Below are 17,200 nucleotides of genomic sequence, written 5' to 3' on the forward strand. Positions count from 1 at the left end.
TTACTACCCCCCACCCTGCCCCTTCCCCTACCCCTCCCCATGGTACTCCCTCCACCGGCCATTACTGATCGCTCACCACATGGACTAGATGTAGAGGTCAGCTGTGTAGATGTAAATAGGCAGAGAGCCAGAACGCACTGTTTCAGACCTATGTTGGTGCTGATCTTAAGTGGGGTTCTCCGGCCATCTCCGACCTGGATTTGTACCCAGGTATAAGTTCTGAAGTGCATCCAATAGTTTGGGAGGCACCCCCAATGGGCCATTTTTCCCCACAGCCGTACCCTGGGGATATTATTGAAGGCTAATTTCAGATCGACAAAGCAGGCAAAGAGTTTGTCAGTTTTTGCTTTGCCTTTTCTACGAGAAGGGTAACTGCCAGCATTTTTTTTGTTGTGCTCATGCCTGCTCTGAAGCCAGTCTGTTTTTTCTGGATGATGTTTGCCTTAGAGATCCAAACCTCCAATTCTGATAGCAGTTTTGAGGCGTAAGGCTTTGCTTCCACAGTGATTAGGACAATTAGTCTGCAATTTGCAGGATATGAGTGTGTGCCTGATTTGTAGATTGAGTGGAGAGATACTTAGTTGAACAACAGTGTTAAATGAGTGGGCCAAAATGAGAGCACTTTTCTAAATAGAAGGCCATTGGGCTCAGGTGCCCTTCCAACCTGAGCCTTTTCAAGATTGTAATGACGCATTTATCATAGACTTTACTTCCAACAGAAAGATAGGGAGAAGACCCTTAAAAATGGCTTACAGCAATAAGACCTAGCTGATTACCAAGATTCACAATTAGCTACAATGGTCTCAATCTCCTGTTAGGTATAAAAGGCTTGAGGATATTTATTTGATGCTGATGGCAGCTGGATATTGGACTGTCACATAAAGATCTGTGTTAGTCATAGTCTGTGTGTTTCTATTTTCAATGTCAAAACCAACTCTTCGAAAACCCACCTAGCAGCATCTGGCAATCATCTATCCAAGCTCTCAAGATATTTTGAAAATAATGCTAATACATTACGATTGAGAATCATTTAAACATATTTACTATCATATTCCTTTTATTACAAACAAATAAGCTTCAGTAAAATGTTATACAATATAAGGTCACGTAGCAAAGTATCAATGTGGTACACAAATAGATTTTTGCACAGTTGAAAGTGCTATCACCCAAAGGTTCTGACCTCCTAACTCCTGAAGCTTTCAATCACTATAATTTATATTGCTGTGAGGAAAGGTACCTTTGCCAGAAAATGGTCAGTAGTAATAGTAGCACAGGGTTCTTTACTTATCTGGTAGGCACAGAGCTCTTTTCATTGATTACAACTAGGTAACACGTACTGAACGTGCGTGCAAGTGTGCACCAGGCAAGAAATGTGCCATGAATTATATACATGTTTTGCAAGAGAAAATAATCCTTAAAAGCTTCTGTACTTCTAAAAAATAAAGATTCCTTTAATTCTATTGAAAACTAGAGGCTGTCTATATTATACCCTACTTTTCATTCCCTTGTCAATAAGAGAACTCAAGTTCATTATCTATCTATAAATTTTACTCTCAACCTATAAAATTAGGGAGTAAAATATTACCACTCAAAAATATATTAAGGCACTAGGTGGATGACAAAGCATTCTACAGTTTCTTTAAAACCCTGAGCTCTCACATCATACATCATGATATAAATTGCCAACTAACCCTTCTGTCCTTCATCTGGATTTTATAGAAACCTGAGTGTGAGATATCAGCTCCATGACATAATGTTATGTAAGTGGGCATTTATAAAGCGCAAACGGTCGCTCCGGAAGGAGCATCCTGGCGCTATATGGAGAAGCAATGTTGGTGTAGGAAAAAAGCTTCTTGTCAAAAAGAAGCAGTGACACCCCAGCCATATTCCAAGGCATCAGGCTAACAAAAGCACTTGAGCTAGTAATATTTACAGAAAATTGCACTTTTATCAAAGCTGCTGACATTAAGGGCCTCTTTACTATGGCGATCTGATGCTGGATTGAGATCGACCGACAAGTAGTATTATGATGAGGAAACATGCCTTTTACTATGTGGTGCCTGGTACACAGAGCATGGACGTTAGGGGGGCACCACATGTGCCCTCCTAGCGATATATCGGAGGCCCCTGCTAGGGGCTCCCAAAGTCTTTTTCCGACAGCCTTTTCATAATGGTGGGACCGCCATGAAAGGCTGTGGGAAATGGATATCGTAATCCCTATGGCGGTGCCTATGGAGGCCCCGCCTTCCTTCATTGTAGGGATTACTGTCCGCACGCCACCCCAACAGGCTTCTTGAGCCTGTCGAAGGAGGTGAGGGTCTTTCCTCCGCCATCTGCTCTCCGACTGCCGGTATCGTAATCTGGCGGTCGGAACGTTACCCTAGATGTCGCGCAGACTGCCACCGAGAGCCTATTGGGCAGTTCACCCGACATCATAATGAGGGCTTAGAGTCACTACTGCTGTACTACGTGGCCCAAAACAATACTTTTTAAAATTCAAATAGGGGAGATGAGTGACTTGTTCTGACATTATATATATATTTCATATACATCATGTCCCTTAATTTTACACTATTATATCTAGACAGAATGCCACAGACACCATGGGCACTTTAAATCCTATATTAGTTAAACACTGGGTGACTGATCAGATCCATCAGAATTTCTAAGATTACATTCCAGAAGGTTATTACGTAACAATAGTAATATACAAGTTGCGCAAAACGTGTTAAACCGGCCCTCTTGAGGGTATACTTCTGACATCAAGTGCTTTTTCATTTCTTTTTCAATTTTGCAAACCTCGCTCTAATCTACTTCAAAACTCAACTCATTTGATGATACCACAACTTTTAGTATGTGTTACATTACATTTAAGCTATATCCAATGCATTTTTTCTAAATCTAATGTGTCATACATTTATCACAGCATCAAAGGATCTGCACCGACCAGCTGGAACAGGCATAATGCATCAAGTATTTTCTTTCGATTCTCTACGCTATGTACTCCAATACCACCGTAGTACATTCTGGACAAAAACAAGCCGTTTGACGCTTTGAAAAACACCTTACCATTGTTATAATTGACTTCATAATCAGTTAGGGGTTTATTCCGGTTTTTGACAGTCTGGATGGCACAAAGAAAATGGCCTGTCTCTGCATGTAGGTACTCGTCCTTATAATCCCTGATTTCCACTTTCCCAGAGTCCTGCAAATTCACCTGGAACCGGCAGGTTTCGTCTCTCTCATACTGACCTCTTATCCCATCAGGTGTTGAGCTCCAGTACATGTCATTGTCCATTTTGAAACACATTCCCTTTCGAGTACAAATTAACCATTTGGGTGGCTGAAGACTTTCCATGAAATGGGATAAAAATTTACACACATGGTGATTCCGGTCTAAACCTGAGAAAACAAAAACATTGTCATAAAAGATGTCATTTGAACGTTCCCAATGATTCATAAAGCAACACCGTAATGCATTTAATTTTAACATAACTTTAAGTAATTCAAATCTATTTTTACTAATTTTACAGTAGTGGAAAGGACAGACATCTGATGGATGTAGCTACACATACGCAGCCTCCAAATGCGTCACTATCTTCTATGGTTTTCACTTTAATACTCTACGTGAGGCTGCCAGGAGTTGCAATAATCCTGACAGTGTATGGAATTTTTGCCCACATTAGGTCAGCTAAAAATCCGTTTGCAAGTGTACATTCCCAAACCTTTTTCAATTAATGTCGATTTGCTAAATGTTACCCTTTCAAGTGGGATTTATACATTTCTTGCAGTGTGGGGACATGGCTTGGCAGTTCGGGCTGGACTGTTCCCATGAGGCACAGGGTCAGACTTATTTGCATATGGCCATGTCTGAACTGGGGTGGCGGAGTGAGCTAAAGAACGGTGATGGATTAAACCCAGATCAGTTGACTGGGGGTGAGTGTTTGTATTGTCAACGCTCCTTCCATCACCACCTTTGGTTTTTCTTTGTTCGCCCTAAGTTGGCAGGGTATGCTCAGACGTGAGTCCATTGCTCACTGTGCCACTGGAGTCAAGCAAGCCCGGCTGAAAACGGCTGCAATGCCAGAAACCGGTCCTGGGAAGCTTGATTCCGGCCCAGGGAAGACATGGCTTGGCAGTTCGGGCTGGACTGTTCCCATGAGGCACAGGGTCAGACTGATTTGCATATGGCCATGTCTGAACTGGGGTGGCGGAGTGAGCTAAAGAACGGTGATGGATTAAACCCAGATCAGTTGACTGGGGGTGAGTGTTTGTATTGTCAATGCTCCGTCCATCACCACCTTTGGTTTTTCTTTGTTCGCCCTAAGTTGGCAGGGTATGCTCAGACGTGAGTCCCTTGCTCACTTTGCCACTGGAGTCAAGCAAGCCCGGCTGAAGACGGCTGCAATGCCAGAAACCGGTCCTGGGAAGCTTGATTCCGGTGCAGGGAAGACATGGCTTGGCAGTTCGGGCTGGACTGTTCCCATGAGGCACAGGGTCAGACTGATTTGCATATGGCTATGTCTGAACTGGGGTGGCGGAGTGAGCTAAAGAACGGTGATGGATTAAACCCAGATCAGTTGACTGGGGGTGAGTGTTTGTATTGTCAACGCTCCGTCCATCACCACCTTTTTTTACATGTATGCATTCCCATTTTTTTGGTAGGGGTTTAGGGCATTAGAGCAAAGCCTATGTGCAAAATTAGGCACTTTACCATGAATTCAATCATTTAGACATTCAAAACACTTTTGCAAGTACTTCGCCATTATAAATAAAATGCTGGCGAATTTACCCCTGTAAAGGGTAGCAATAGCAGTAGTACCAGGGTGGAAATATTACCCAAAAGGTAACATAGGGTAGGGTGGGGTGGGGTTCTATACTGGGAAAAATATTTGCCCTTTGGAAAAGGAAAAAAAAAGGTTAAATATGCTGTGGCACTTCCATAAACACATTTTAAACAGATTGGAAATTCTGTATGAGTAACATGTCAGTGCTCCTAAAACCACTGACTGTTGCACTTTTCCAGAAGTACTTCGGTAACAAACAGATGGGTTAATACTACTGGGACAAATGTATCCCTGTTCACATTTCCTTTTGTGAATGAGTTTCTCTGGTATAGTGTCAAGCATGCAATTAGTGAGGTCATTTCCCAACATAAATGTGGTGGTTGTTTTACTTCCTTTATATGCTAACCAGTGGCGGCCAGCATGGGTAAGAGTGGTGTGGCAGGGTGGGAGCGGAGAAGTCAACAGATGACAGGATAGGTCAAATTAAATAAAAAAATTAATTAAACCACGTATCTTGCGCTCAATGCATCGCCGATGCGGCCAGCACATGGTTAGTGGTTTTATTAATTAATGTATTCATTTAATTTGACCTATCCCGTCGTCTGTCGACTTCCCCCCTCCATCCTGCCCAACCTGAGCGCAGTTATCTGTGCTGGCTGCCAATGATGCTAACTGAACTTTTTCAGTGGAAATATATAGAAAGAATATTATGATTCTCTACTTCTCATATTATACTACATGGTAGGAGTCCTCCACAGCTGCATGCTATTTTAGGGAGAGTTCATACCGATGTAGATACACATGATCGACCTTGAGGAAAGAGAAGGAAAGGCAACATTCAATGAAAGGCAAACTTAACATTGTTTAGAATGTGGGGTAGTTTGGTTGTGGTCTCAAGGCTGAGTGGAAAGCATGTCAAAGCTTTTGACTTTGAATTCCCTGAGTCCTCTCCCATTTTCTATAGCTTGCTATATTGATGATTGGGATAGGGAAAGGAAGGATGGGTCAGAGTTTCGAGTTTCGTCAGGCAGTCCCAACCCTTCCAGTGTGCCTAGGATATCATCCGTAACATCTTTAACATATTCCTACATGCCTCAAGTGTTTTCAATGCAGACGTGAATCGTCTTAGATTGGGGGATTGTATTGCTGCATCGTACAGTACTATGTGCAGCTAGTCTATTACCTTTTTGGGAGGCATGTTTATACCACATTGCAGTTATTCCGTCTTCTCATTAGTAAGGATTAAGAAGGTTCTATCCCGTTTGTTTGCAGAAGCAATATACAATTCCAGAACAAGGACAGTAGTAAATACATGCATTAAATTACCACATTGGCCTTAATGAGCTAGCCTGCTAGGCAGTATCTGTCCTGAACAGAAAATAATGCTCCTGATTCAAAGGTAGGTATGATACAGGAACTAATGATGTTTGCCTGCTTTCCCACTTCCTTTCAACAGTCACAGATGGATTTGTGATTCACATGCATCTGAAAATCTAGCTGGTGCAGGTTAATAAGATTGGACAGAAGAAGGACACTGATGCTCTATAGATAGGATATAGTTATGGGATCCTCAGATTTAAGGAGTTCAAGGCCCCAATCTTTATTTTCCCATCAGGCTTATATAAAAGGGACTAGAGATATGTGGGCTCACTATCTAGACTCCTGTGCTTCCATTTAACATTTTAATGGACTCTGTGTAGGAGAGTAGGGTCTGCTATCCTATGGTCACCCCAAATTTTTGCTTTTTGCTTCACTGGTTTCTGACTTAATGTGGCTGTGGGCCTGCCAATTAGACCCACAGCCTGCTGTTCTCTCTCTAAATTAATACCAATGCACTCTAGGTGCATTACCAATTGGTGCTGGTTCACCTTGTTGGCCCCTGTAACAGTGTACCCTAGGTACCCAGGGCATAGGTGTTTCCAAGGCCTACCAGGGGCTGCAGCATGTATTATGCCACCCCTGGCCTTGCCTCCATATTTGACACAACTGGCTGATCACTCAGCTGGGGTAAGTTGGTGTAACCACCTCTTACTTAGGTATAGTATGTCTATATCTAACTTAAAATGGACACATATGTTCCTATCAGCCACTCCTATGGTAGGCCTCGTCAATCCTGGATTATTTATTATAAAGAACAGTGGTCCCTATGTACAATTAATATACAGTACAACATAATCATATACTTGATAGGTAATATGTCTTCTGTCCGTCCGGGCAGGGTTTATTTAGCATTAGATGCCACGATGAGGAATTTTTAGAAAAGATGTCAAGTGGGCACAGCCGTGACCCTCAACATACAAGACAAAACAACAAGAAAGCAATGTAAACAGGGCAAGAGAATCAGTCTGCGTACTTGTACTTCAGTAAGGCAGGCATAAGTTATAGAAAAACACTCCATTGCATTTTGTGAATTTTGACATAAATAATTCGCATATGGGGTTTAAAAGTCGACGGCGTTTCGATGCCTATAGGGGTGAAGGCATCATCATCAGGACAAGAGTTGACACTATTGTTGTCTTGAACAAGAGCAATATATAATGCCTTTCAATTACATTTACTTTTACATACATAGTTACAGTGGGAAAAAAGGGGGGGAAAAACAGAGAGACCGAGAGATAGGGTAAATGCACAAAATAATGAGGGCATGTCTCAGTGATCCTTTAGTTGTGATAAGAGAAAGTGCTTATAGGTGAAGCATTCGATCAGTGGCACGTGGAATAAAATATTGAATAACAAGTGGAATAAAATTGTTACCGACGCAGTGACTTATTCGGCGCAGTGACCCTGAAGATTTTCTAATGGGATAGTAATTTCTACTATTTCGTGGTATTTTAAAACCAGAATGATGCAACCAAGTGATCGTGAAATGGCAATTGAGGCTTTGACCAGGCACTAATCTCAGTGATACCGGATGGTTCATGGTGCGGTGAAAGGTGGAATAGCGGTGGTCATGCACGGCGGTATTCTCGGGATTTATGCATGACAGTACTGTATGTAATTCAGGGCAGTCAAAGTGCACGCTAACGCAGGGTGAACGAATGCATATTAGCATGCTGACATAGGTGATCAAATGGTGAACCTGAGTACTATTGTACATACTTCATAGAAATGAATAGCTGGCCGTGAGGGATTCACTCGCCGGATTGCTTGATCGATAGATCTGGCGAAAGTGCGTTTGCTAAATCGGTGGGTCTGTAAATAAAGTATGGCATTTTTTAAAAGACAGATGCGCGTGCTTGGCATCTACTGACCAGAAAACGGTGGCTGTTTACCTGATATGATTTATTACCAGGGCCTGGTTATAAAACCTGCTGATAAAGGGGGAGGCATAGTTATTCAAAACAATGAATCCTATAAAACTGAAATGCTACGACAACTTAACAACACCGAGCACTATTGCAAACTCCCCCGAAATCCCACCAGTGAAATTCAAGACCTTATTACCACTGTTACCACAAGGGCACTTGACTCGGGATTCCTGACCAAAAATGAATATGACTTTTTGAATACCAAATCCCCCCGTATCCCTGTAATATACTGTTTGCCAAAGATTCACAAAAACCCTCAATCACCACCCGGCCGCCCAATTGTTTCAGGCTGTGGATCAATCCTCGAGCCCCTAGGTCATTACATAGACTTTTTCATCAAGCCCTTCGTTCCTGAAACTATTTGCTACATCAGAGATAGCATGGCCATGATAAATTTCATTGAAGAATACCCCTTTGATCCCACATCCAGTACTATGTGCACGCTGGATGTGGAATCACTGTACACCAATATCCCACAATTTGAATCCTTGAAAGTGATTGAGCAGGTCCTCGAATCAAGAGCACGTCCACATAATGTACCCTCGTTATTTATCCTTGAACTACTCGAAATTTGTCTTACCAGAAACTTTTTCTTGTTTGAGGGACAATTCTATGGTCAAGTCAAGGGGACCTCCATGGGAGCCATTTTTGCTCCGAACCTAGCCATTCTGTACATGGACCATCTAGAAACCAGTACCATCCTTCACACGTCTAATCCTTTCCGCGAAGGAATTTCCTTGTGGAAGAGATATATTGATGATATTTTTATGGTATGGAATGAGTCCCTTGATAACCTCCTAGCATTCGAACATTGGCTTAATAATAACAGTGGGGGCCTCCGTTTCACTACAGCCACCAGTAAGGACTCTATCCCATTTCTGGACTTGCAAATAAAACACACTGAAGGCCGTTTAACCACCACACTACACCGTAAGCCCACTGAGCGAAACACCTTGCTCCAGTATACCAGCCATCATCCCTACGAGATTCTTTACCCTTCTCCCAGTTCCTCCGCATTAGGCGGAACTGCTACTTCAGGGATGATTATTTCTCTGAAGCAAAGACTCTAAGTAAAAAGCTGAGAAACAGAGGTTACCCACGGAAACTGGTGCGCAGATCCCTCAAAAGAGCTTGGTACTGCCCAAGGGAAACCCTTTTAGAGCCCAAGCAAAAAACTGAACAGGACAAACTTATATGTGTCACCACGTTCTCACCTGTTTCCAATGCCATAAGAAAAAGTGTTTTGAAACATTGGCCAGTATTGAATGCAGGACAACTAACATTGGATAAGCCCATGTTTGCCTTTAAACGTGCAAAAAATATCAAAGATCACCTAGTAAGGGCAGCACTTCCATCACCAACATTAAAAACTACCATAAATGATGTTTGGGGGCTCCCGCCTGTTACGGGTCATAATAAATGTGGAGGGTGTATTTACTGTGACACTACAATTGAAGGTAAAACGTTTACACATGCTAACATCAAATATGAACGTAAATCCTTTTCTAATTGTAACTCTGCAAATCTAGTTTATGCCATCTTCTGCCCGTGTGGACTTATTTACATTGGACAAACCAGCCAGAAGGTCAAACTCCGCATTGGCCAACATCGGAGTAGGATCAAATGCAAGACTGCAAATGCGCCCCTCGTGGAACATTACTCTGCCAAAGGACACAGCGAAAATGATCTACAATGGACAGTGATCACAATTATCAAACCGCCCCCTCGGGGAGCAGACATGGCTCAATTGCTAAATAAAGAAGAACTGCAATGGATTTTGCGCTGCAACAGCATACATAATGGGTTAAATCGGATTGAGGACTGGACTTCCTTGCTGTAAATTGTAACAATCCTTTCATGTCTTTATGTATTACTGTAATACACTGATGCTAATTTCTTCTTGCCATGATTTTAATACTTTGCATGCTCACTACACTTTATTATCACCACGTTAAAATGGCCGCCGTTTTCACCTCCCTCGCTATCACAGCCTCAGTAAGTCCTTCCACGCTGTTTACTGCAATCCAGTTCTAGTGAAAGCCCGGGAATCTGAGCTCACTGACTACCGGATTGCCACACCCGCAACAGTGCCGTCGCACTCTGAGAGTAAGTAAACAGCCGCTTCTCGCTACCGTTTTGTTTTTAAATAGATATGCCAATGTGTAATCCACACCTTCGTTTTGCACTTGCTAGGTAGCCATCGCGCTCCTCCGCCATTGTAGCTTCAGAGTCCCGGCATAACTCACTATCCAACATTGTTTGAATGACCGGACATATCAGGTAAACAGCCACCGTTTTCTGGTCAGTAGATGCCAAGCACGCGCATCTGTTTTTTAAAAAATGCCATACTTTATTTACAGACCCACCGATTTAGCAAACGCGCTTTCGCCAGATCTATCGATCAAGCAATCCGGCGAGTGAATCCCTCACGGCCAGCTATTCATTTCTATGAAGTATGTACAATAGTACTCAGGTTCACCATTTGATCACCTATGTCAGCATGCTAATATGCATTCGTTCACCCTGCGTTAGCGTGCACTTTGACTGCCCTGAATTACATACAGTACTGTCATGCATAAATCCCAAAAATACCGCCGTGCATGACCACCGCTATTCCACCTTTCACCGCACCATGAACCATCCGGTATCACTGAGATTAGTGCCTGGTCAAAGCCTCAATTGCCATTTCACGATCACTTGGTTGCATCATTCTGGTTTTAAAATACCACGAAATAGTAGAAATTACTATCCCATTAGAAAATCTTCAGGGTCACTGCGCCGAATAAGTCACTGCGTCGGTAACAATTTTATTCCACTTGTTATTCAATATTTTATTCCACGTGCCACTGATCGAATGCTTCACCTATAAGCACTTTCTCTTATCACAACTAAAGGATCACTGAGACATGCCCTCATTATTTTGTGCATTTACCCTAACTCTCGGTCTCTCTGTTTTTTCCCCCCTTTTTTCCCACTGTAACTATGTATGTAAAAGTAAATGTAATTGAAAGGCATTATATATTGCTCTTGTTCAAGACAACAATAGTTTCAACTCTTGTCCTGATGATGATGCCTTCACCCCTATAGGCATCGAAACGCCGTCGACTTTTAAACCCCATATGCGAATTATTTATGTCAAAATTCACAAAATGCAATGGAGTGTTTTTCTATAACTTATGCCTGCCTTACTGAAGTACAAGTACGCAGACTGATTCTCTTGCCCTGTTTACATTGCTTTCTTGTTGTTTTGTCTTGTATGTTGAGGGTCACGGCTGTGCCCACTTGACATCTTTTCTAAAAATTCCTCATCGTGGCATCTAATGCTAAATAAACCCTATCCGGACGGACAGAAGACATATTACCTATCAAGTATATGATTATGTTGTACTGTATATTAATTGTACATAGGGACCACTGTTCTTTATAATATGTAATGCCCAAGGTCCCTACACTATACCTTAAGGGTTCCCTTGTTTTTTTGAAACATAGTTAGCGCAATCGCTGGATTGCAAGGGATTCAGGTAATCCCAGCCCCTTTCTCTCACAAGTGGGCTCTCCTTGTCCTCTGTCAAACCCCTTATCTTTCACACCTTGTTCCCTCTAGGCATGTCTGATCCCCACCCTCCCATGTATGATTTAGAATACATTAATAAAATCTTAGGAGGTCCGTCTCTCCTTTCTGACCCAACTGAAAACCCTTCCACATCCAGCACTTCTCTATCTGATGAGCTAGAGAAACTAAAGAAAAAATAGGTTCGCCTACTCTTGATGATCAGACTCCTGAGCGATTATTTAAAATCAAACATTATTCCACTTGGCCTACAAGTACGCAATGTACCAGGGGTTTTTACCACTAATCCAAAATATTTAAAGGGGTTCAGTTACATCAGTACAACTTGTTCACGGCACTGGATGGTGCTAGGAATCGAAATAGCGACAGAAGAGCTTAAACAACTGGGTATCGAAATAACAGATCTAGAAAAACAAATTAAAGACACTAACACTGGTTCAGAAACAAGCAAACTCTTAGAAAAAATAAACAAAACTATAGAAGAGTTTCATAAATTTGAGCTGAATAAAAAACAAACTAAGGTTAAAAAAGATACCAAGAACTACAACGAGGAAAGAACATATCCCTACCTCAATAAAGATTATTATACTAATCGCCCTTATAACGGTCCACAACAACAGAGACCCTGGGGTAGATTTAATAGACGACAACAATACGTAGGATTTACAGACAGCTCAGCCGACTCATCTGGTCACTCTGACCAGAGCGACAGCCCGGGACCCTCAAATAGGAATTTTTTAGAAGGGGGCCGGGGACAACCAAGGGGCAGAGGAAAAACATGGTCCAAACCACCGAATCCCCCGTGAGAACGGTTCACACGCCGCCAACACTACAGGTGGTAGATATATCAAACCAAATCTCCAACAATTCCCCCACTAACACCTCAGTGACTGGTCTCTTGCCAATCTTTAACCTTACAGATCATATGCTATCCAGTAACGAAATATCGCTCCTCAGTAGAGGCTTGTCTTTCGTACCTATGGTACGTCCCAATTTTCAAGAAGCTCAGACAGAACTATTAAGGTTCTTCAGAAAAGTTCGTCTGAAAAGTTTTTTCAGTCTCAACCCATCCATACCTAAACATTCTAACACCCCGTTTAGACCTCCCTCGAAATTCTCCCCCTCAGCCGGCATGATTCCAGCTGAGATTCCGACATTTGAAAAATTGGTACTTAAGGATCTATCAGACCTTGAAAATAAAAAGTCCTTCGTCCCATATAACATCACTCTTGATGAGAAAAAAGCAATTTCATCCTTGAAAAATAACCAGGCCCTGGTAATAAAACCTGCTGATAAAGGGGGAGGCATAGTTATTCAAAACAATGAATCCTATAAAACTGAAATGCTATGACAACTTAACAACACCGAGCACTATTGCAAACTCCCCCGAAATCCCACCAGTGAAATTCAAGACCTTATTACCACTGTTACCACAAGGGCACTTGACTCGGGATTCCTGACCAAAAATGAATATGACTTTTTGAATACCAAATCCCCCCGTATTCCTGTAATATACTGTTTGCCAAAGATTCACAAAAACCCTCAATCACCACCCGGCCGCCCAATTGTTTCAGGCTGTGGATCAATCCTCGAGCCCCTAGGTCATTACATAGACTTTTTCATCAAGCCCTTCGTTCCTGAAACTATTTGCTACATCAGAGATAGCATGGCCATGATAAATTTCATTGAAGAATACCCCTTTGATCCCACATCCAGTACTATGTGCACGCTGGATGTGGAATCACTGTACACCAATATCCCACAATTTGAATCCTTGAAAGTGATTAAGCAGGTCCTCGAATCAAGAGCACGTCCACATAATGTACCCTCGTTATTTATCCTTGAACTATTCGAAATTTGTCTTACCAGAAACTTTTTCTTGTTTGAGGGACAATTCTATGGTCAAGTCAAGGGGACCTCCATGGGAGCCATTTTTGCTCCGAACCTAGCCATTCTGTACATGGACCATCTAGAAACCAGTACCATCCTTCACACGTCTAATCCTTTCCACGAAGGAATTTCCTTGTGGAAGAGATATATTGATGATATTTTTATGGTATGGAATGAGTCCCTTGATAACCTCCTAGCATTCGAACATTGGCTTAATAATAACAGTGGAGGCCTCCGTTTCACTACAGCCACCAGTAAGGACTCTATCCCATTTCTGGACTTGCAAATAAAACACACTGAAGGCCGTTTAACCACCACACTACACCGTAAGCCCACTGAGCGAAACACCTTGCTCCAGTATACCAGCCATCATCCCAGGGCCCTACGAGATTCTTTACCCTTCTCCCAGTTCCTCCGCATTAGGCGGAACTGCTACTTCAGGGATGATTATTTCTCTGAAGCAAAGACTCTAAGTAAAAAGCTGAGAAACAGAGGTTACCCACGGAAACTGGTGCGCAGATCCCTCAAAAGAGCTTGGTACTGCCCAAGGGAAACCCTTTTAGAGCCCAAGCAAAAAACTGAACAGGACAAACTTATATGTGTCACCACGTTCTCACCTGTTTCCAATGCCATAAGAAAAAGTGTTTTGAAACATTGGCCAGTATTGAATGCAGGACAACTAACATTGGATAAGCCCATTTTTGCCTTTAAACGTGCAAAAAATATCAAAGATCACCTAGTAAGGGCAGCACTTCCATCACCAACATTAAAAACTACCATAAATGATGTTTGGGGGCTCCCGCCTGTTACGGGTCATAATAAATGTGGAGGGTGTATTTACTGTGACACTACAATTGAAGGTAAAACGTTTACACATGCTAACATCAAATAAGAACGTAAATCCTTTTCTAATTGTAACTCTGCAAATCTAGTTTATGCCATCTTCTGCCCGTGTGGACTTATTTACATTGGACAAACCAGCCAGAAGGTCAAACTCCGCATTGGCCAACATCGGAGTAGGATCAAATGCAAGACTGCAAATGCGCCCCTCGTGGAACATTACTCTGCCAAAGGACACAGCGAAAATGATCTACAATGGACAGTGATCACAATTATCAAACCGCCCCCTCGGGGAGCAGACATGGCTCAATTGCTAAATAAAGAAGAACTGCAATGGATTTTGCGCTGCAACAGCATACATAATGGGTTAAATCGGATTGAGGACTGGACTTCCTTGCTGTAAATTGAAACAATCCTTTCATGTCTTTATGTATTACTGGAATACACTGATGCTAATTTCTTCTTGCCATGATTTTAATACTTTGCATGCTCACTACACTTTATTATCACCACGTTAAAATGGCCGCCGTTTTCACCTCCCTCGCTATCACAGCCTCAGTAAGTCCTTCCACGCTGTTTACTGCAATCCAGTTCTAGTGAAAGCCCGGGAATCTGAGCTCACTGACTACCGGATTGCCACACCCGCAACAGTGCCGTCGCACTCTGAGAGTAAGTAAACAGCCGCTTCTCGCTACCGTTTTGTTTTTAAATAGATATGCCAATGTGTAATCCACACCTTCGTTTTGCACTTGCTAGGTAGCCATCGCGCTCCTCCGCCATTGTAGCTTCAGAGTCCCGGCATAACTCACTATCCAACATTGTTTGAATGACCGAACATATCAGGTAAACAGCCACCGTTTTCTGGTCAGTAGATGCCAAGCACGCGCATCTGTTTTTTAAAAAATGCCATACTTTATTTACAGACCCACCGATTTAGCAAACGCGCTTTCGCCAGATCTATCGATCAAGCAATCCGGCGAGTGAATCCCTCACGGCCAGCTATTCATTTCTATGAAGTATGTACAATAGTACTCAGGTTCACCATTTGATCACCTATGTCAGCATGCTAATATGCATTCGTTCACCCTGCGTTAGCGTGCACTTTGACTGCCCTGAATTACATACAGTACTGTCATGCATAAACCCCGAGAATACCGCCGTGCATGACCACCGCTATTCCACCTTTCACCGCACCATGAACCATCCGGTATCACTGAGATTAGTGCCTGGTCAAAGCCTCAATTGCCATTTCACGATCACTTGGTTGCATCATTCTGGTTTTAAAATACCACGAAATAGTAGAAATTACTATCCCATTAGAAAATCTTCAGGGTCACTGCGCCGAATAAGTCACTGCGTCGGTAACAATTTTATTCCACTTGTTATTCAATATTTTATTCCACGTGCCACTGATCGAATGCTTCACCTATAAGCACTTTCTCTTATCACAACTAAAGGATCACTGAGACATGCCCTCATTATTTTGTGCATTTACCCTAACTCTCGGTCTCTCTGTTTCTTCCCCCCTTTTATTCCCACTGTAACTATGTATGTAAAAGTAAATGTAATTGAAAGGCATTATATATTGCTCTTGTTCAAGACAACAATAGTGTCAACTCTTGTCCTGATGATGATGCCTTCACCCCTATAGGCATCGAAATGCCGTCGACTTTTAAACGCCATATGCGAATTATTTATTTCAAAATTCACAAAATGCAATGGAGTGTTTTTCTATAACTTATGCCTGCCTTACTGAAGTACAAGTACGCAGACTGATTCTCTTGCCCTGTTTACATTGCTTTCTTGTTGTTTTGTCTTGTATCTTGAGGGTCACGGCTGTGCCCACTTGACATCTTTTCTAAAAATTCCTCATCGTGGCATCTAATGCTAAATAAACCCTGTCCGGACGGACAGAAGACATATTACCTATCAAGTATATGATTATGTTGTACTGTATATTAATTGTACATAGGGACCACTGTTCTTTATAATATGTAATGCCCAAGGTCCCTACACTATACCTTAAGGGTTCCCTTGTTTTTTTGAAACATCGTCAATCCTGGAGGCAGAGTGCTTGGAAATATGTGAGATGGTGCATGAGCTGAGCCTCTCTGCAGCTTTCGGAACAATGTCCTTCAGCTGTTTCATGATATTGCCATACCATATACTCTTAAGTGCATAATGAACCTTGCGGTTAAATGCTATCTTTGGTTTGGCTTTATCAAAACATGTCGAGTAAGGTGTCATACGAATTGGAATACTACCCCCTCGCCAATTCTGGCGACGGGAGTAGCATTCCACCCTTCTGGAGGGACACGACATGTACCTAACCTGAAACCCTTGTAAAGTTAAACACGAGCCTCAGCATCACAAAATTGATGCTGCCACCACAGACACAAGTCTGACCTCCTGCTGCTGGGAGACAAAGTGTTTCCAGTCAGGGGAGGTGCTTGCACCACTCTAGACAGGATTTTGTGTAGTGGGTTAGGGAGGGCTGAATAGAATGAGACATGGCTGGGGCACACAAGGTGTCACTGTGCATATGCCAGTTCAAACCGGTCCTGGGGCTCTCCAGCCCCAGTCCTGGCGCGAAACTGGACAAAGGAAAGGGGGTGTAACCACCCCCCTTCCTGGTCCCACCCAGAGGAGGGACCTAGCAGGTAATCCGGCCCCTAGATTTGGTTTAAGAGTAGGAGCTGTGTCCTAAGACTTCAGATCATCCTGAACTCGACTTGCAACTAAGAAGAAAACTGGACTTCGACATTCTGCTGCACAGAAGACTGAAGAGAATCTCCCTTGTGGCC

General features: G+C 42.6%; 1 protein-coding gene across 3 annotated transcripts in view; it reads right to left on the reverse strand.

Annotated features, from left to right (window-relative positions):
• Positions 1-1,039: 1,039 nt before the first annotated feature.
• LOC144756195 (stonustoxin subunit beta-like) overlaps positions 1,040-17,200 on the reverse strand; it is a 223,551-nt gene continuing 207,390 nt past the window's right edge. For all 3 annotated transcript variants that reach the window (XM_078645799.1, XM_078645800.1, XM_078645801.1), the window contains one exon: positions 1,040-3,402. In XM_078645799.1, the coding sequence (XP_078501925.1) occupies positions 2,921-3,402 (482 nt within the window). In that variant the 3' untranslated portion in view covers positions 1,040-2,920. The remainder of the gene's footprint in view (positions 3,403-17,200) is intronic.

The sequence above is a fragment of the Lissotriton helveticus genome, chromosome 5_1, assembly GCF_964261635.1.
Source record: "Lissotriton helveticus chromosome 5_1, aLisHel1.1, whole genome shotgun sequence".
Classification (NCBI taxonomy): domain Eukaryota; kingdom Metazoa; phylum Chordata; class Amphibia; order Caudata; family Salamandridae; genus Lissotriton; species Lissotriton helveticus.